The sequence below is a fragment of the Notolabrus celidotus genome, chromosome 11 (genome assembly GCF_009762535.1).
Source record: "Notolabrus celidotus isolate fNotCel1 chromosome 11, fNotCel1.pri, whole genome shotgun sequence".
NCBI classification, from domain to species: Eukaryota; Metazoa; Chordata; class Actinopteri; order Labriformes; family Labridae; genus Notolabrus; species Notolabrus celidotus.
The window spans coordinates 13,936,892-13,956,834 of record NC_048282.1 but is presented as its reverse complement, the minus strand read 5'-3'; the positions used below and the strand labels follow the sequence as shown (position 1 = coordinate 13,956,834).

Sequence of the window (19,943 nt, the reverse complement as noted above, 5' to 3'; positions counted from 1 at the left end):
CCAGGTCAACCATCAGTCCAGTAGCAGAGGAAAAAAGCGCTCGTGGAGACCTGTCACTCAGCTGCAGCCCCCAGCATCTCCGCTGTGCACAACATCTTCAGTCATCTGATTCTGAAACATACTTAAAACACCTCCACTCAGCGAGTGACGAGAGAGCAGCGTAAGAGACTTAATGATGTTGAACAAGCGGAGTGAAGTGCAGATAGCGCCTTCTACTGTTTAAAAACAATATCCTGATACGAATTATGTTGAATTTATTTGAATCCACCCTTAATTGTATCGATTTTTTACCGATTTGCGATATATCCTTACATCCCTAATGCAAAGTCATGTAATGCTTTTTATTATCCTGACCCCTAAAGTTCTGGTTCTAAAGGACAGGAGCGGATTCATGAAATCCTGTTAAAAGCAGTACATACAGGCTCGTCAGGTAACTGTGCTGTGTTTCAACCCCCTTCAGGACACATCTGTGAGCTTTGCTTGTAAGCAGGCTCTGATCAGAGTTCTTCGACCACGAAACAAAAGACGACATGTGACCCTTCCATCTCCTCCTCGCTCTAACACACCTATGGGTGAGTTTGTGCAGACTTTATCGAAAACACAGCTAAGTGTCTAAGCAAAGATGTTGAAGATGTGTGTTCAGTTATGTAAAACTGGGTTCACTTTCTTTATCAGGAGACAAGGACGATGATGATGATGATGATGCAGATGACAAAATGCAGTCATCAGTCCTGACTGGAGGAGAGGAGGGCAGACAGGAGAGTCAGGAGCAGAATGAAGTGGACCATGGAGACTTTGAGATGGTGGTAAGCAAAGAACTCTGGGTTAATAGCAGAGAGGAAACTGGCATATTAAGAGCAAATCCGTACAGTATTATTTAAATAAAAAAATAAAAAAACAAACATTAAATAATAGAGAAAAAAAATATTTTTCTCTGTCATATGATTTGGACTTCAAAAATAAAACTTAGTTTGAAACTTTTGTCTCTTAATATGCATGTTTTTTGTCTTATCAGTCAGAATCCATGGTCTTAGAAACAGCAGAGAATGTCAATAATGGAAACCCATCTCCTCTGGAGGCTCTGCTGGCTGGGGCTGAGGGTTTCCCCCCCATGCTGGACATCCCCCCTGATGCAGATGATGAAACTATGGTAGAGCTGGCCATCGCTCTCAGCCTTCAGCAGGATCAGCAAGGTAAACAGCCAAATACAAATCTATATATTTTCTATTCTTTTAAACCAAGGCTGCCTGAACTCAAATCAAATTTAGACTCTCTGTAGACCCCTGTGATGAAACTGTTCTCCTTTGTGCAGAAAAGAGTCATTTGAAACCAAAAATTGGCCTAGGTGGGAGAGGGGGGTCACTGAGCAATGGATGACAATCCTGAGAGATAATAGCAGCAGAATTTTCCTATTTCTGTAACATACTCTTGTGCGGAAACAGTTGCAATTTCAGAAGCCAGTTTTGGCAACTAATTTGCATAAATGAGTGAACATGAGTTTATGAATGTCACTGAAGTTTGTGGCACACATTTTGGTAAATAATTTGTGTAAATATATATTTGTTTACACTTTAGGCAGTAGCAGCAGTGCACTTGGCCTTCAAAGCCTTGGCCTGTCTGGCCAGGCCCCAAGCTCCTCCTCACTTGATGCTGGCACCCTTTCAGACACCACAGCATCAGGTAACAAGAAAACCACTGTGATAGCATTGTCATCAGCTTAAAGAAAGTTTTTTTAATTTAATAGATGGGTTATAAATCTTCAGGGGCTTAGAAAATACTTAATACCAAAATATGAATATTTTATCTGAGAGACGCATTAAAAAAAACAAGAAGGAAAAAAAATCTCAGAAGGTGTGTTTGAACATTGAAGTGATTGTTCTATCTTTTTACAATCGTCATGCTAGAACACAGAGCAATTGTATGTGATAGTTCTCACAACAGGTTTGTTGCAGAATAAGAAACATGCCAGCATACAGTGTTTCTAATGTTCTGCATGCTTTATTGTTTGATGGTGCACAAGTATAAGCATGTATCCTGGCCAGATGACCGCGGTGTATTTACCCTTACAGCTGTTGCTATGATTTCAGCCCCAGCATCAGATGATGAGGGCAGCACAGCTGCAACTGACGGCTCCACGCTGCGGACCTCCCCAGCTGAGCATGGCGGCAGTGTTGGCTCAGAGAGTGGAGGTTCTGCAATCGACTCTGTGGCAGGAGAGCACAGTGGTGGGTGATTTCAGAAAAACTCTAGTGACCCTGAAAACAGCCAATATTTATTTTTCTTTCTTTCCATCAATTTTATTTTCACTTGACAACATGTAAAAACCTAACAGTATTGTAAACAGTATATACAGATATTTATTTTTTTTACAGAATTGCAGATATGATACCCATCTTCTCATTCCCCATATCTGTTTGAATTTATCATGGTGCTAAAATAAGTTTGCATAAATACATACATATATGTGCACAGTGTCAGGACGCAGCAGTGCATATGGGGACACAACAGTAGAGGGACACCCAGCTGGTCCAGGCAGTGTCAGCTCCAGCACTGGAGCCATCAGCACCACCACAGCCCAGCAGGAAGGTGACGGCTCAGAGGGAGAAGGAGAGACTGAGGGTGACATCCACACAAGTAACAGGTCAGACTTCCAAAATACAAAGCAAGAGAATACATTAAGTGTGGCGCACCATGGTTTTGCTGACAACAGACACTGTATCTCTTCCGTTCATGGGCACTAATAGACCATGTGGAGATAAGACATTTTGAAATTATGAGCTTAAGGAGTCAGTACAGTGCCGTAATGAAATATATAATTTAAGGCATGATACTGTGTTGAACTTGGTCATTGAATAAAATTTTTTTTCTTTTTTTTATTTATTTTGTCAGGCTTCACATGGTTCGTCTTATGCTACTGGAGCGCTTGCTTCAGCACCTTTCTCAGCTCCACAATGTAGGTGGAGTCCAAGCCATTCCTTACATGCAAGTTATCCTGATGTTGACCTCTGACCTGGATGGAGAGGACGAAAAGGATAAAGGTGCCTTGGATGACCTACTAGCACAGCTCATTGCTGAGCTTGGCATGCACAAGAAGGTAACCCCAGTCTCCTTATGATAAAAAAAAAAAAGTATTGTGTATGTTTTGTTTTTTGCTTTTTTTTTTACTAACTCTTTATATCTCTCTACAGGATGTTTCCAAGAAGAATGAACGTAGCTCCATCAACGAAGTTCACCTCGTCATCATGAGACTTCTCAGTGTCTTCATGTCTCGAACCAAGTCTGGCTCCAAATCCTCCTCTGAGGTACTTCCTCCCTCTTTTCTTAGTGGTCTTCTTACAGATTATAATACTCGCTGTTAGTTCAATGTTGCAAGCAAGTTTTAAAAATGCACGATGAACCATAAACCCCCATATTTAAATATGTGAAAACTGAATAGAAGTCAGACATCTTAGTTATTTCCACTGCAACCCACAAGTACCTTTGGAAGTTACCAATTCAAAATAAATATCTTTGTACTTTGCACTACATGTAAGGTGCACTCTCTTTCTCTATTTCAGTCATCCTCGCTCATTTCAAACGCCACAGCGACTGCCTTGCTCAGCCTGGGTGCGATTGACTACTGTCTCCACGTGCTTAAATCCCTCCTGGAGTTTTGGAAGAGTCAACAAGGTGAAGAAGAGCCTGTGGCTGCCAGCCAGCTCCTCCGTCCACACACGGCCTCCTCCCCCCCTGACATGAGCCCCTTCTTCCTGCGCCAATATGTTAAGGTATCAGAAAGCAAAAATCGTATCTATAAAAGTTGTAAAGTCTTTTTTGTAGCAGTAATATTAATGTGGACTTGTTCTTCCTAAGGGACATGCTGCTGATGTGTTTGAAGCCTACTCCCAGCTTTTGACTGAAATGGTGCTCCGGCTGCCGTATCAGATCAAAAAGATTGCTGACACCAACCCACGTATCCCACCTCCTGTCTTTGACCATTCCTGGTTTTACTTTCTGTCTGAGGTAAACTATAAAGTTAATACTTCAGAGATCTTTCATTTAAATATCAGTCTACGCACAATCACTTAACTCTGTCTTCCTTCTCGCTCCAGTATCTGATGATTCAGCAGACGCCATTTGTCAGGCGGCAGGTGAGGAAGCTGTTGCTCTTCATCTGTGGGTCAAAGGAAAAGTACCGTCAGCTGAGAGATCTGCACACTCTTGATTCCCATGTGCGTAGCATCAAGAAGCTGCTGGAGGAGCAGGGCATCTTTCTCCGGGCAGGAGTGGTCACAGCCACATCTGGATCAGCTCTACAGTATGACACTCTCATCAATCTGGTGGGTGTTCTTTAAAACTCCTTTGAGTTCATTTCTTGTTAATATTACATTTTTAGGCAAACATGATAACTTTTTTGCTTTGTGATTTCATTGACTCTGTGCAGATGGAACATCTGAAAGCTTGTGCCGAAATTGCCACTCAGAGGACGATCAACTGGCAGAAGTTCTGCATGAAGGATGACTGTAAGTGGTTTTAAGTCAAGTTCTGCTACTGGACACAAACAAACTACGAAGGCTGACAGTGTTAACATCCTCTGCCTCTTTTCCCTCTGCTTATCTGTCTCTTCTCTTTCCAGCCGTTCTGTACTTCCTCCTTCAGGTCAGCTTCCTGGTGGATGAGGGTGTTTCCCCAGTACTTTTGCAACTGCTCTCCTGTGCGCTGTGTGGCAGTAAGGTGCTGGCCACCTCTTCTTCCTCTTCTTCATCATTCTCAGGGGGAGGCTCTGGTAGTGCTGGACAGGCAGGAGCTTCCCAGTCCTCACAGAGCAAGTCCTCCAGTAAAAAGAGCAAAAAGGAAGACAAGGACAAAGACAAAGAGGGTGAGGCAATAACACAGACTATACCATCACACCAGTTGTTGTTTAGATGGCACAAATTCAACCCCTCAAATATCCTGAAGAGGATATGTCGATATAAAACATGACAGTAGATGCCAGTGTTGTTGATTTTCTTTTTTTTTCATGGTGTGACAACAGGTGATGGTGTTAGCAGCCAGGAGGATCAGCTTTGTATGGCTTTGGTCAGTCAGCTTAACAAATTTGCAGACAAAGAGACCCTCATCCAGTTCTTGCGCTGCTTCCTGCTGGAGTCAAACTCATCTGCTGTCCGCTGGCAAGCTCACTGCTTGGCCCTTCATATCTACAGGTAATGTAAAATTCCATTAGTGTTAGACATTCACAGAAGGCTTAGATTAGTCCCGAACTTAAAATGAGTCTTGTTGACTCAAGTTAATGTCTGTCCATGCTTCATTTAAATTCCCAAGACCTTGATTAGTCTTAAAAAGAAGTCTGATGGAATGGATAGTGATAGCACCAATGAACAAAACAATTGAAAGAATGTAGATCCAAAAGCAAAAATACATGTAATCAAAACTGCATTATTTTCCTGTGGCTGATGTATTAATCTCTCTTCAGGAACTCAAGCAAATCTCAGCAGGAACTGCTACTGGAACTGACTTGGGCCATCTGGCCTGAGCTCCCTGCATATGGCCGCAAAGCTGCCCAGTTTGTCGACCTGCTTGGATACTTCTCACTCAAAACCCCTCAGACAGAGAAGAAGGTTTGTTTGAATGCCTCACAGGCAATTATTGAACTAATTTTAGTGTTCCAATTTTAATTAGTTTGGATAAAAACATTTGAACCATATTTCTCTTTGCTCTTATTTTGCGGACAAGTGTGTTACAATGTTTGCCTTGCATGGCTGTAGATTTTCCTGTGGTAACAATCACTCTCTGTGCTGGACATTCTGCTTCGATATAAATTGTATTGTCATAATGTTGTTTGGTCCTTTTGCTTTTAGAAGGATAACTGAAGGATAGATTGACACAGAAATGCCCAGACTTTAAAGTAATCATAATGTAAGAGTTGGATTGGGTTCATAATGTATCACTCAAACTCTTCTTCCTAAATGTCTCTACAGCATTATTGCTGGATGACTACCTTCTTCTGAATGGTGAAAGTTCCAACAAAAGCATGAATCATTTTCCTTTTATTTTCCAGCTGAAGGAGTATTCCCAAAAGGCTGTGGAAATCCTGAGAGCACAGAACCATATCCTGACAAATCACCCCAACTCCAACATCTACAAGTATGTCTACATCAGCATGTTATTTTGTAGCTCGGAAAATTAAATTTCTAGCAGAGAACATAGTCAGCACAAACTAATCTATGTTTGTTTTCTTCCTCCTTCAGCACTCTGTCAGGATTGGTGGAGTTTGATGGATTTTTTTTGGAGAGTGACCCCTGTTTGGTTTGCAACAATCCAGAAGTTCCCTTCTCAGTATGTACACTACAACTGCAAGGCCTTAACACAGTTTCCAGCCTTAATTTACATTGCACTTTACCTGACTCTAGCTCCTGATTTTTTTGTCATTAAAGTTTTCATTAACTTTTCAATGTATTATAAAATATAACAACAATGAAAAGAAAGAACAAAATAAAACAGAAATACAAAACACTGGGATACATTGCACAGGCCAGACAGACAATCACAAACATAGGATAAAGGCAGGACATCCGTTCAAAGAGAAAACGTCCATTGTATGTTGTGACTGGAATAATACAGTGTTAAAGTAATAGTTATACAGGAGATCCTGATACTGTTGGGATCTGCACAGTCTCTCGGTCAGTTTTTATGTGAGCCCAAAAGCAGTCCCAGGAGGTGGTCCCACCTCCTGTATTACCTTTTAATCTGTTCAGCATGGATTCGTAAGAATCTCTCTATCATTGCATCTACCCAGTCTTTCAGTCTTGAGCTTGTGTCAGATTTCCAAAGTCTTAAAATAATTCCGGATGCAGTGATCAAACCAACCATAACAGAAAAAGCACTCTTTGAAACATTCTGTATTTGAGATTTATCACCCAGAAGACATAGATCTGGGGTCAGAGACTCTAGCTCCTGATTAAGGTTTTACACACTTTGATTAAGGTTGGTTAAACTGTTTAGTTTTGGGTTTGTGATTTAATCAGATGTGACCAGCTCACTATACATGATAATCATCTACAAGCTTTAAAACAATACAACGTCTGTCATTTGTATGTTTGGTAGTATCTAAAAGCACCAGAGCCTATGAAAAAAATAGATCTCCAGTCACATTTTCAACCAGAAGCTGTTTTAAGCAAATAAGAGAGAGACGGTGCTCGTGAAGTGAAGAAAGCATCTAAACTTCATAGCAGTTATGCTCATAAGAAATTATATAGTATGTAATTATTACATATTACACATTATGCTGTGTGACTCTATGCTCTGCTCCTCATTCGCATCATTTAATATCCATATTGTTGGATTTTACTAGTATTATATCAAACTTCAAAATACTGGTGTAGTGATAAATCTTGTATCTATACCACTTCTACCACTGCAATATAATGGCTGTTCAGACACAGTGCAGCAGAATTTAATGGAACAGTCAGTTTTTGATGTAAATACTGTCTTGTGTGTCCTGTTTGTCTTCCAGAACATCAAACTGTCATCCATCAAAGTGGACACTCGCTACACCACCACACAGCAGGTTGTCAAGCTCATCGGCAGCCACACCATCAGCAAAGTCACAGTGAAGATTGGTGACCTGAAACGCACAAAAATGGTCCGCACCATCAACCTCTACTACAACAATAGGACCGTACAAGCTATCGTGGAGCTGAAGAACAAGTATGTTCCAAAAATGTCTTTCTGTCTTTCCTTCTCTAATCCGACATGTCAACAAAAAATGTCATTGTCGTCACATAGTTGCACTTTTCAGGTTCATACTGTGTTTTTTAAAGTAATGCTGTTGACATAACTAATTTTCCAGACCTGCTCGGTGGCACAAAGCAAAGAAAGTCCAGCTGACCCCAGGACAAACAGAAGTGAAGATTGACCTTCCTCTGCCAATCGTTGCTTCAAACCTGATGATTGAGTTCTCTGACTTTTACGAGAACTACCAGGCTTCCACTGAGACCCTTCAGTGTCCACGCTGCAGTGCCTCTGTGCCAGCTAATCCTGGAGTGTGTGGCAACTGTGGTGAGAATGTGTATCAGTGCCACAAGTGCAGGTAAACAGCAGGTTTCTTCTTCTAGTCTTAAAATTGGGCAGTAAATTAAATTTGTGAAATGGAAATCTGTTGTTTTTCAAATTGATTGCTTTTTACCTTTAGGTCCATCAACTATGATGAGAAAGACCCCTTCCTGTGCAATGCTTGTGGTTTCTGCAAATACGCCCGATTTGACTTCATGCTTTATGCTAAACCATGCTGTGCTGTGGATCCCATTGAAAATGAAGAGGACAGGAAAAAGGTAAAGCCGTTTGAAAATGCAACTCAGAGTGATTGTTATGTTAGGGTCAGCTATTAGGGGCTGAATCAAAATGTTTCATGGCAATATATTTATTTTATTTTTTTCTCCTGCAGGCTGTGACCAACATCAACACGCTGCTCGACAAAGCCGACCGGGTTTACCACCAGCTCATGGGTCACCGACCTCAGTTGGAGAGCCTGCTGTCTAAAGTCAATGAGGCTGCACCCGAGAAACCACAGGTTGTCACAAGAGGGGCATGAACAATACTTTTCAGTGTGATACTGGGTGCGGGTTATCAGATGTGGGTGTCAGTTTATTTAGAAAAAAACAGTTTGACTTAAGTTGCAGACTTCAATGTTTTCAATCCAGAGTTCCTATTAAAAAATACATATTTACTTGTTGAGATCAAATGTTCTTTTAAAGTAATTGTGAATCTGTGAAGGACAGCTGACCATCACCACAGGCATGGCAGTTAGATTTTCATGTCTTCAAGTGCTCAGTATGACCATAGGTCTTTATGGTAGAAATGTTTTGTGGATTTGTATTGTCTAATTTTCCTGAAAAGGCTGATTTTAACTTGTTTTCTGTCTTATCTGCCATTTTTTCTCATGTTTTTACTTTCTCTTGTGTAATCCTCAGGACGACACTGGAGCAGGTGCAGGACTTGGCACATCCTCTGCTAATGTGAACAGATACATTCAGCAGCTGGCACAAGAGTACAGTGGAGACTGCAAGACATCCTTTGATGAACTCTCCAAGATCATACAGGTAAAAGGATAGAAACAGTTATTTCAAGTAATCGTAGCATTTATGTCTGTCCCTTTTTAAATATATCTCTGGCCTTGTCTGTTTGTGTACAGAAAGTGCTCGCATCTCGTAAAGAGCTCCTGGAGTATGACCTGCAGCAGAGAGAAGCTGCCACCAAATCATCGCGCAGTAGCAGCACTCATCAGCCTACCTTCACTGCCAGTCAGTACCGGGCCCTCTCAGTTCTTGGCTGTGGACACACCTCCTCAAATAAGTGTTATGGCTGCGCCTCAGCTGTCACAGGCCACTGCATCACACTGCTGCGTGCCCTGGCCACTAACCCAGCTCTGCGGCAGATCCTGGTGCTCCAGGGTCTTATTCGTGAGCTGTTTGAGTACAACCTGCGGCGAGGTACAGCAGCGATGAGGGAGGAGGTGCGCCAGCTGGTCTGTCTCCTCACCAGGTATGTCCCCATCCAACTTCTAACAGAGTAAAAGGGTTAAGTAAGGCTGATAGATAGCCACTTCTTGATCAAAGAAGCTGGGCATATTACAGAAAATACAGACGTATATTGTATTCCTTTAAACACCTAATCACCATGATGATGCACACAACTGTTAACATCTTGTTTTCTCTTCATACTTTCCTGCTCCAGAGATCATCCCGAGGCCACCCAACAGATGAACGACCTCATCATCGCCAAAGTGTCGGCTGCCCTGAAAGGACACTGGGCCAATCCTGACCTGGTATGTATCCCAATACTTTGTGCTAGAAGCTGAAAGACATAATCCAAATACACATTGTGATTCTGCTATTTAAAAAAATACTTTTTGGGTGGGGGTTGGAAAATCCTATTTTTGCTTAAACAGCAGAGTGTCTGGATTAAACAGTTTCAACTTGTTGAAGGTATACACTTTCTGATATGAGCTTGCTGTCTTTGTTTTTCTGAACAGGTGAGCAATCTGCAGTACGAAATGCTTCTACTGACAGACTCCATTTCAAAAGAGGGAGGATGCTGGGAGTTGCGGTTGCGTTGTGGTAAGCCTAATTTGTTTAAGTCATTCATGGTGTATTTATTTATAGTCTTTGATTGTGGGGCTCAGTTTAATGAGAAATAGCCTTTGATTGACTTTTCAGATTATTCACTTTGGTGTAGGTGTGCATTTCAATACACGACAGATTAAATAGCAGTCCAGTAGTATCGATGTAAGATTTTCAGCCTAAAAGTTATTCCCGGGAGATTGCAATCTCTCTCTCTGAGGCTTGGATTTAAAACGTCTTTTTTAGAATTTACAATTCTATGGTTTCATTTTGCTTTCTTACAGCCTTAATCGTATGATTTGCATTGTATTAAAATCATTATGGGTGGTTAGAGTTAAGGTTTTGTCTAATAGCATTTTGTATCTTTGTTTTCTCTCTTTTGTTCAACGCAGCCCTCAGTTTGTTCCTCATGTCAGTGAACATAAAGACCCCAGTTGTGGTGGAGAACATCACTCTAATGTGCCTGAGAATCCTGCAAAAGCTGATCAAGCCTCCTGCTCCAACTAGCAAGAAGAACAAGGTAAATAAGCTCCAACTGTGAGATGAAGTCGCTGCTCTTTCATGGTTTGCCTTTTAGAGATGATGCAGTTTAGTTACAAGGAGATCAAAGGACGAGGCGCTTTGGAGTTCACTCAACAGTTCACTGAGGAAAAGGAAACAATGAAACCAGAGCTTGCAAGCTGTAAACACTGAACCACTGGATGTTTTTGAGAAATTAGAAAAATAACTATTATTAATTAACATAACATTTCGATGAACTTACACCACCTGTAAAAATGTAACTATATATTCTGTACTCTGTAAGTCAGTTACCATTTAATGACATAATTTTACCTAACACAATAACATGCTTTTTTCTGGTTTAAGGATGCTGCAGTTGAATCCCTGACCACAGTCAAACCCTACAGTAATGAAATCCATGCCCAGGCCCAACTCTGGCTCAAGAAGGACCCTAAAGCCTCTTATGAGGCCTGGAAAAAGTGTCTCCCTGCAAGAGGTAAGAACTGTGACTAAACAAATACACTATGAATAAGTCAAATAAGATAATTCTCTTCTTTCACAAGTAAAACTGCTTTTTATGATCAAGCTTATCTTGAAATACCAACAGGCCAGGAGACTACGCCGAAGCCTCAGGGGAAGGCTGAGCTGCGAAGGCAGTACCTGCTGGAGAAGTACGTGTGGAAGTGGAAGCAGTTCATGAGGTCCAGAAAAGGTGAAGGCCTCTTCCCTCGCCTGCTCAAGCTGAGCCACAACAACTGGCTGCGACAGGTACTGATTGTATTTATTTCAGGGTACAGCATATTGTAGCAATCATTATTGCCCTGCATGCAAATTTGAATTAATTTTCCTTGTTAAAGTAACTTCTCAAAATATATGCAGGTCCTTTTCACACCAGCCACCCAGGCAGCCAGACAGGCAGCTTGCACCATCGTGGAGGCCCTGACTACAATCCCCAGCCGCAAGCAACAAGTTCTGGACCTGCTCACCAGGTATAAGTCTTTAACAGATCAAGTAGTCAGAGGACATATATTGTAGAAGTTGTTCATGAACATTCTTAGATTACTGAAGGATTTCCTCAGGACCTCAAGTTGTAAAGGTTCTGTTATATTAGTCAGTATGTTCAGAAAACAATTACATTTTTTAAAAGAAAGGAAAATTCATCCGATCAAGCCATTTCAGTCAAACCAATGGCATCTTATCTCTATGATATATAACATGATATGATATGTTATATATTATCTCTCTTTTTTAAATTATTATCCAGAAACATTTAAAGCACCAAATTCCTAACTGTAGACCTGAGTAGGTGTGTGTTAACTCTTACTGTCTTTTTTCAGTTATCTTGATGAGTTGAGTATAGCTGGAGAGTGTGCGTCGGAGTATCTGAGCCTCTATCAGAAGCTGATCAAACCAACACACTGGAAGGTTTACCTCGCAGCCCGTGGAGTCCTGCCATATATTGGCAACCTGATCACCAAGGTAATATTTGAAAATACAAATAATATAATTGTTTGAAAGTTAACCTCTTTTTTTCTGTGTGGACCACGTGTTCCCTATAAATACAATGTAACCCTTCATTTCAGGTACAACAATATGTCGGTATCATACAATATATCAATACAGTAAGTATAAATGTGAATTTCAATTTTCCTTCTAATTCCCTGTCCAGGAAATAGCCAACCTGCTGGCTCTGGAGGAGGCCACACTGAGCACAGACTTACAGCAAGGCTATGCCTTAAAGAGTCTGACTGGTATGTTTCTTCCTTTCCTCACCCTGTATGACCATGAGAGTAAACATGATGATACATGACTTTATTCTGAATGTTCTTTCATTTCTCTTTTTTTGGATTGTTCGAATAATTAGTATTTGTTTGGTGTCATTGCAGGGTTGCTCTCTTCATTTGTGGAGGTTGAGTCCATAAAGCGACATTTCAAAAGCAGGTTGGTCGGTACAGTGCTCAATGGCTACCTGTGTCTGAGGAAACTGGTGGTCCAGCGCACCAAGCTCATCGATGAGACTCAAGACATGCTGCTCGAGATGCTTGAGGACATGACAACAGGTTTGCACTGAAGTTCCCACAGACGGATATCTAATAGTGTTAGAAGATGTATTTTTAAAATGCTTTTTGGTTTGACGGAAGTTCTTTGTGTCAGTACTGAACATAAAAGAAAATTGGATTCAGTAATAATTGGGACAAGATTCAAATAAGTTCAATTGTAATTTGGGACTTTTCAATAAATCTAATTCTGTTTCATGCACGATAAAAATCTGATGGAATTTATTTAATGAATTTCCTTGTTTGTATGTTTAAAATGTCAACATTGTACATGTCGTTATGCTCTTTACAGGTACAGAGTCTGAAACCAAAGCGTTCATGGCAGTGTGCATAGAGACGGCAAAGCGGTACAACCTGGACGACTACAGAACACCAGTTTTCATTTTTGAGAGACTGTGCAGCATCATCTATCCTGTGAGTCACCTCCTCTTTGGTTCATTTCAAAAAGAAAAAATCCTTCAAATGATTAAAAAGATTCAAACAAAAACAAAGCCGTGATTTTGTCTTCATCAGCTTGTGTTTCATCTCTGTGTTTAGGAGGAGAACGAGGTGACGGAGTTCTTTGTCACGCTGGAAAAGGATCCTCAGCAGGAGGACTTTTTACAGGGTCGCATGCCAGGAAACCCTTACAGCAGCAATGAGCCTGGTATCGGCCCTCTGATGAGGGACATCAAGAACAAGATCTGCCAAGACTGCGACCTGGTGGCACTTCTTGAAGACGACAGTGGCATGGAGGTAAAATATATATAAGCTTTCACTCAGTGTTCACTATTTTTCTTCAAGTTCTTAAAGCTTACCTTCACTCAGACGTCTATTTAATGACACTCTGTTTTCCTCAGCTTCTGGTGAACAACAAAATCATCAGCCTGGATCTGTCGGTGGCAGAGGTTTACAAGAAGGTCTGGTGCCCTACAAATGAGGTGAGTCCTCGTGACTTTAACAGTGAATCAGTGATTCTTTTCAGGAGCATTTTGAATTGTGTAGGTTGATTTAAAACATGTACTGCCCTTCAAATATTCTTCTAAGTGTTACTGATGGATCCTGCATTCTTTTTTTGTAAAGGGTGAGCCAATGAGAATCATCTATCGCATGAGAGGCCTGCTGGGAGATGCCACTGAGGAATTCATCGAGTCACTGGACTCTACTACAGGTTAGATTTACAAAAAATACAGTGTGTCATATTTTTGATGGAACCCCAGCTAGCCCATGTCTGACTCTATTGTTTTTAGACATGCTCTGTTCCATCACAAGTGCCTGGATTCTATATCCTCATGACAAAGTAATGGAAAAGATTAATCTGCGATATCACATCCAGTTTTTTTAAAAATGTTATCTGACCTCATCACAGATGAGGAGGAGGATGATGAGGAGGTTTATAAGATGGCAGGAGTCATGGCACAGTGCGGAGGACTGGAGTGTATGCTCAACCGGCTGTCTGGAATCAAAGATTTCAAACAAGGAAGACATCTACTCACTGTAAGACAACACTTTTCTCTCTTCAAAATCCCCTTTCAGTAATATGTTAATCTTAAATGACCTTAAAGCCTGCAGAAACATTTCTTAATTTGAGTATCCTGGCTTTTAACACATTCACAAAATTGTTTTATGTGGTTTTAACAAATACAGGCAGGTTTAACTTCACACCTGTGCATTTGTCTCTCGCAGGTTTTGCTGAAGCTGTTCAGTTATTGTGTGAAGGTGAAGATCAACAGGCAGCAGCTGGTTAAACCAGAGATGAACACACTCAATGTCATGCTGGGAACTCTAAACCTGGTGAGTGACAAAGTGACCATTTCTTCTTACAGGGTCATCTGGAACAGGCTTTGATCGTACAGTTAGTTAGTTCTTTGTTAGTGTTGTCAAAAGCTCAGTCTAATACGTTTCCCTTATCCTTCAGGCTTTGGTGGCAGAACAGGAGAGCAAGGACAGTGGTGGAGCCTCCATAGCAGAGCAAGTTCTGAGTATCATGGAGATCATTCTAGACGAAGCCAATGCTGAGATCTCAGAGGACAAGGTAGGAATCTGGAGTAGATTCCCTCTTGTGAGTAAAGAAGAATCAAACAAACTGCTAACAACAAAATACGATATAAGCCAGAAACTGTTTATTCTTGTGACTCTTTGGTTGAAACTGGGGCTGGTTTGTCTTTTCAGGGCAATTTGCTGCTGACAGGAGACAAAGATCAACTGGTCATGTTGTTAGACCAGATCAACACCCCATTCGTGCGCTCCAACCCCAGCGTGCTACAGGGTCTGCTGCGCATCATCCCATACCTCTCCTTTGGTGAACTGGAGAAGATGAGGATTTTGGTGGAACGCTTTAAACCGTGTTGCAGCTTTGACAAGTAGGCATCGCTCAGCTTTCCCCAAATAAGCACATACTTCAAGCTTTTTAAATGGATCAGGTCAAACTGACCCCTGCCTTTGTCTCCTCAGGTATGACGAGGAGCACAGTGCAGATGACAAAGTGTTTTTGGACTGCTTCTGTAAAATCGCTGCTGGAATCAAAAATAACAGCAATGGCCATCAGCTGAAGGATCTCATCCTCCAGAAAGGCATCACACAGAGTGCGTTGGACTACATGAAGAAACATATCCCAAATGCCAAAAAGTAGGTCTTCTCTTAGCACAGCACAAAGATGGTCTTTTAAAACTATAGACACAATGAAATGTTATTTTAGCTTGATTGTCCAAAGCATTCTTTAACTTTGATTTCAATTCTCATTAGTCTGGATGCAGATGTCTGGAAGAAGTTCCTCTCCAGGCCAGCTCTACCCTTCATTCTCAGATTGCTCCGTGGTTTGGCTACCCAGCATCCCCCCACACAGGTACTCAACATAGAGCCCCTTTATATCAAACAATGGAAGATGGACCATTTCAACATTTGTCCTAGTTTGCAAATCATCAAATGTTTTTGCTCATAACCTTCTGACTGGACGCCTCCTTGTGTTTCGTTCAGGTGCTCATCGGCACAGATTCAATAACCAACTTGCACAAGCTGGAGCAGGTATCCAGTGATGAAGGCATCGGCACGCTGGCAGAGAACCTCCTGGAGGCACTGAGAGAACACAGCGATGTCAACCTGAAGATTGAAGCAGCCCGTAGAGAAACCAGAGCTGAGAAGAAGCGTATGGCTATGGCCATGAGACAGAAGGCGCTTGGAACACTGGGCATGACGGTACACTTTTCCTCTTATGTGTACCTTTTCTCTTTATTTCAACAACTTTTCAACAACTTTTCAGTCTATCAGTTTGTGTTTGACACGCTCTTTTTACTTATTTAACACAGCTAAGTTTGTTGTTGATTTTTAATTTTTGTACCTTTTTTCCTTTTAGACCAATGAGAAGGGTCAAGTGGTGACCAAGACCTCACTGTTGAAGCAAATGGAGGAGCTTATAGAGGAGCCGGGCTTGACCTGCTGTATCTGTAGAGAGGGCTACAAGTTCCAGGTACGAAGCTCATCCAAGAAGTTTTTGTGGATAATACCCTAGATGTTTTTGTGGATAATACCCTAGATCCATAATACTATGATCATGTAATTCATGGTCAGTGTTACAGATTAAAGAGTGTTATATAAATATTTGTCTTGTCACTATAATTCCTGCAGATGGCAGCCAGTGAATAAGCTGATAATAAAATGAAGCAAGGGTGTAAAAATGAAAAAAACGATGCCTTAGTTTGAGAAGTTTAAATCTATTACAGTCTTCATCAATATTTAACTTTACATTACATCATAGTGTGTTACAAAGAAACACTTTGACGCTTATCTACTGCTTATAAACAAAGAGTTGGATTAAAGTAGTTACTCCTTGGTGGATCATCTTTAAGTGGGTTAAGATCAAGCGGGAATCTCCAGTCTCAAAATATAAAGCCCATGCGGAAGTGTTATAAACTGCAATTCAATTCGAGAATCAGCTTGAGGCTGGCTGCAGAAACACCAGAAACTGCATAGACGCCAATTCAAGAAAGACGATCTTTGCAGCTTTTTCTCTAATGCGACGTTTCAGAAGATATTAAGATTACGAGTTTTTGCCCAAATAAGGACATGACTGACTTGACTCCCGGACAGGAACACATAGCTGTTGGCTAGAAGGCTCAAACTCCGCCTCTTTACGTCACACACTGGCTGTTTCCGAAACGGCCTGCTACATACTACTTACTAATGTAGTAGGCAGTAGGTATTGCCTACTACATACTGCGTTTGAATTTAGTATGTAGTATGACTGTTCTGTCTGATCTGTCATGCAGCATGCTGAGCCAGACTTCGCTGGATTTCCGGTTTCGGAAAGCGGAAGCAAACAACGGCGAAGCCGATAAATAAAATGCTTATTTAGCATCCATTTATGATTTAAGAAAGTTAGGAAGTGGTTTATATGTAATTTGATAACTTATACAGCACCCAAAAACAGATTTCCTCCCATCAAAAAATGAGGAAAAAGAAAAATCAGAACGAGCGCTGTGCATTATGGGAAACAGTATGCGAGGCAGACTGGTCCGATGCACGCTGAGATATTTTCCCGAATCAGTAGACATCCGGGGAGTTTTGGCTTACTGCAGATTTTGCTCTTGTTCACATACTACTTACTACATACTGAATTTTGGACATATCAGTACGTACTGCTAGTATAGTAGGCGATTTCGGAAACAGCCTATGCCTGGTTGAGTTCAGCATTACCAATATGGCTGCCGCCAACAATTGGCTTCAAAACAGCGCTCAGGAACAGATGGGTGACGTCACGGATACTATGTCCATTATTTATACAGTCTATGGTTAGGATCAAAGAAAGATCCTCAAACATTTAGACTAGTAAAGCATTTGATTTGAATTGATGCACATAAAGGTATGTACTTGTTAAAGTGTTGTTGTGAATTAACACATCTGTCTTCTCTTTTTTATTCCAGCCAACCAAAGTCCTGGGTATTTACACCTTCACAAAGCGTGTGGCCTTGGAGGACTTTGAAAACAAGCCTCGCAAGCAGCAGGGCTACAGCACTGTGTCGCACTTTAACATAGTCCACTATGACTGCCATCTGGCAGCTGTCAGGTAGAAACTCATTCTATCATAAACCTACACTTTCAAATATTGTTCAATGTCACCCTAAATGAAATTAATTCTTATCTAATCAATTAGTTTTCCTTGTCCTCGGGGCAGGCTGGCTCGTGGGCGAGAGGAGTGGGAGAGTGCTGCTCTCCAGAACGCCAACACCAAGTGCAATGGACTGCTTCCTGTGTGGGGGCCACACGTGCCAGAATCAGCTTTTGCTACATGTTTAGCAAGGTAAAAGAAAATCCATTAGCACACATACACCAACAGTTTTTACACAATAAATCATAACTAACTGGTTTCTCTGTGCTGCACAGGCACAACACATATCTGCAAGAGTGCACAGGCCAGCGGGAGCCAACATACCAACTCAACATCCATGACACCAAACTGCTGTTCCTCCGCTTTGCTACCGAACAATCGTTCAGTGTGGACACAGGAGGAGGAGGGCGAGAGAGCAACATCCACCTCATCCCCTACATCATCCACACAGTGCTCTACGTCCTCAATACGTATGTACTTTTTGGTGTGAAATGTAACAAAGACAATCCACTTGCAAATTTTACCTGCTGATGTTGGGATGAACACAAAATTACAAGTTGACCAACATCCAGCCGTCTACACATCTCACCATGCTTTCTTTTCCCTCTTTCACTGACTGCAGCACGAGAGCCACGTCCCGGGAGGAGAAGAACTTGCAGAGTTTCCAGGAGCAGCCGTGCGAGAAATGGGTGGAGGGCTCGTACGACGTTGAAGGACCGCACTATTTCACCATTTTGGCCATGCACATCATGCCACCAGAACGCTGGAGGACTTCACGGTTATACTTCCTAAGAAGACTCCTGATCACAGCACACACCCGCAAAGTCTCAGCAGTCTGCACCAACAAGTATGAGACTTTCGCTTTGTTCTTTTGATCTGTGCCTTCTGTTTTTAGTCTGAATCCTTTATCTAATAAACCAGTGAGAACCTTTAATATTTGCGTCAGGTAAGAATGGGAAAAAGTATTGTGATTGAAGTTTCCAGCTCTAGATCTGAGACTATACTAACTTTGTGGTATCACATATCAAACTTGTTGTTTTCTTTTAAAACTGTCTCTTACCTTCATCATGTTCTTCTCTTTTACTTTTAGACTCACAGATAAAGCACCAAAGGAATATGCAGTCTATCGCTCGCCTCTTCTCTTCTGGGGTCTGGTGGATCTTGTCTATGACATGTTCAGAGTAAGTAATGCGCAGTAATATAATAACTATAGTGATGTCACTAAAGAAAATTGAATGATTATAATTTCTGCCAATTATATGTTGTGTTTTCAGTTGGTATGTTATAATAGAGATCATGTTTGGATTAAGTTGTCAAGCCAGTTTAATCTAGATTTAGAATGACACTTTGTACCTCTTTTAATTCACGCTAGCTTGTTATATCATAAAACAAAATTGATAAAATATTCTATTTCTTGACTGATACCACTGTAACAGACCAAAACTGACCTCTGTCATTTCTCCGCCCCTTCTTCTTCTCTTTGGCCAAACAGAAAGTACCCACCAGCAACACAGAGGGGGGCTGGTCCTTCTCCCTGGCAGAATATGTCCGTCACAACGACATGCCCATTTACGAGGCCTCGGAGCGTGTGCTCAGGGCCTTCCAGGATGAGCTCATGCCCGCTGAGTCTCTGTCAGAGTTCTGTGATGTTGTAGGTCAGTATGCACACCTGAAAAACTTCTGCTCAGTTTGAAAACTGAAAGATTCTCTGACATTGATAGGACAGGGATTGTCTCTGATAGTATCATGTGTAGGGGTGGGAATCGAAAACCGGATCCGACTTAGAACCGGTTCCAATTGATCAATTCCATTGGAATTTTACACCTCAAATGTTATCGATTCATGTCACGTCACGGTACGTCACACACTCTGCGATGCAGAACTCCTAGGTGTAAATACCTCATATATGTTGAAGCATTTGTCGACTCAGCCTCGAAGCTTAGGGTTTGCATCGGGCCGAAGTGGAGAAGGGTTCCATGTGAACATGTTCGAATTGGGGAGGCGAACCCCCGCCTACCTCTCCCCTTTTCGTAGTCCGGACGATTTCCCTAAGGCTCGAGGGACCCTGTCCGGACTCATGCAGCCAAAAATGAGGCACTGAGAGCGGGTAAAATACCTCTGCGATGACCCCCCGGAGGAAAAGCGTTTCTCCTCTCCAAATTCAAAGTATTTTCCTCCAGGCTCCAGGGGCCACGTCCAGACTCA

At 41.6% G+C, this 19,943-nt stretch overlaps 1 protein-coding gene across 20 annotated transcripts in view; it reads left to right on the top strand.

Moving 5' to 3' along the window:
* The window catches only part of ubr4 (ubiquitin protein ligase E3 component n-recognin 4), a 58,725-nt gene that overhangs the window by 37,401 nt on the left and 1,381 nt on the right, over window positions 1-19,943 (top strand). For 12 of the 20 annotated variants that reach the window (XM_034695347.1, XM_034695346.1, XM_034695345.1 and 9 more), the window contains 50 exons: window positions 461-572; window positions 676-806; window positions 1,016-1,193; window positions 1,576-1,680; window positions 2,088-2,225; window positions 2,473-2,641; window positions 2,890-3,094; window positions 3,189-3,302; window positions 3,534-3,767; window positions 3,853-4,002; window positions 4,092-4,319; window positions 4,424-4,502; window positions 4,616-4,858; window positions 5,015-5,183; window positions 5,453-5,597; window positions 6,038-6,123; window positions 6,228-6,315; window positions 7,493-7,686; window positions 7,829-8,068; window positions 8,171-8,309; window positions 8,423-8,548; window positions 8,949-9,077; window positions 9,170-9,519; window positions 9,712-9,802; window positions 10,010-10,094; window positions 10,490-10,617; window positions 10,965-11,094; window positions 11,206-11,366; window positions 11,478-11,587; window positions 11,936-12,077; window positions 12,268-12,349; window positions 12,485-12,658; window positions 12,948-13,069; window positions 13,193-13,390; window positions 13,495-13,575; window positions 13,718-13,805; window positions 14,004-14,131; window positions 14,321-14,428; window positions 14,553-14,669; window positions 14,807-14,997; window positions 15,089-15,262; window positions 15,380-15,479; window positions 15,611-15,829; window positions 15,987-16,100; window positions 17,554-17,696; window positions 17,784-17,930; window positions 18,014-18,208; window positions 18,361-18,585; window positions 18,829-18,919; window positions 19,231-19,393. In XM_034695347.1, the coding sequence (XP_034551238.1) occupies window positions 461-572; window positions 676-806; window positions 1,016-1,193; window positions 1,576-1,680; window positions 2,088-2,225; window positions 2,473-2,641; window positions 2,890-3,094; window positions 3,189-3,302; window positions 3,534-3,767; window positions 3,853-4,002; window positions 4,092-4,319; window positions 4,424-4,502; window positions 4,616-4,858; window positions 5,015-5,183; window positions 5,453-5,597; window positions 6,038-6,123; window positions 6,228-6,315; window positions 7,493-7,686; window positions 7,829-8,068; window positions 8,171-8,309; window positions 8,423-8,548; window positions 8,949-9,077; window positions 9,170-9,519; window positions 9,712-9,802; window positions 10,010-10,094; window positions 10,490-10,617; window positions 10,965-11,094; window positions 11,206-11,366; window positions 11,478-11,587; window positions 11,936-12,077; window positions 12,268-12,349; window positions 12,485-12,658; window positions 12,948-13,069; window positions 13,193-13,390; window positions 13,495-13,575; window positions 13,718-13,805; window positions 14,004-14,131; window positions 14,321-14,428; window positions 14,553-14,669; window positions 14,807-14,997; window positions 15,089-15,262; window positions 15,380-15,479; window positions 15,611-15,829; window positions 15,987-16,100; window positions 17,554-17,696; window positions 17,784-17,930; window positions 18,014-18,208; window positions 18,361-18,585; window positions 18,829-18,919; window positions 19,231-19,393 (7,459 nt within the window). The remainder of the gene's footprint in view (window positions 1-460; window positions 573-675; window positions 807-1,015; window positions 1,194-1,575; window positions 1,681-2,087; window positions 2,226-2,472; window positions 2,642-2,889; window positions 3,095-3,188; window positions 3,303-3,533; window positions 3,768-3,852; window positions 4,003-4,091; window positions 4,320-4,423; window positions 4,503-4,615; window positions 4,859-5,014; window positions 5,184-5,452; window positions 5,598-6,037; window positions 6,124-6,227; window positions 6,316-7,492; window positions 7,687-7,828; window positions 8,069-8,170; window positions 8,310-8,422; window positions 8,549-8,948; window positions 9,078-9,169; window positions 9,520-9,711; window positions 9,803-10,009; window positions 10,095-10,489; window positions 10,618-10,964; window positions 11,095-11,205; window positions 11,367-11,477; window positions 11,588-11,935; window positions 12,078-12,267; window positions 12,350-12,484; window positions 12,659-12,947; window positions 13,070-13,192; window positions 13,391-13,494; window positions 13,576-13,717; window positions 13,806-14,003; window positions 14,132-14,320; window positions 14,429-14,552; window positions 14,670-14,806; window positions 14,998-15,088; window positions 15,263-15,379; window positions 15,480-15,610; window positions 15,830-15,986; window positions 16,101-17,553; window positions 17,697-17,783; window positions 17,931-18,013; window positions 18,209-18,360; window positions 18,586-18,828; window positions 18,920-19,230; window positions 19,394-19,943) is intronic. The other 8 variants (XM_034695350.1, XM_034695349.1, XM_034695341.1 and 5 more) reach the window with 4 other exon arrangements.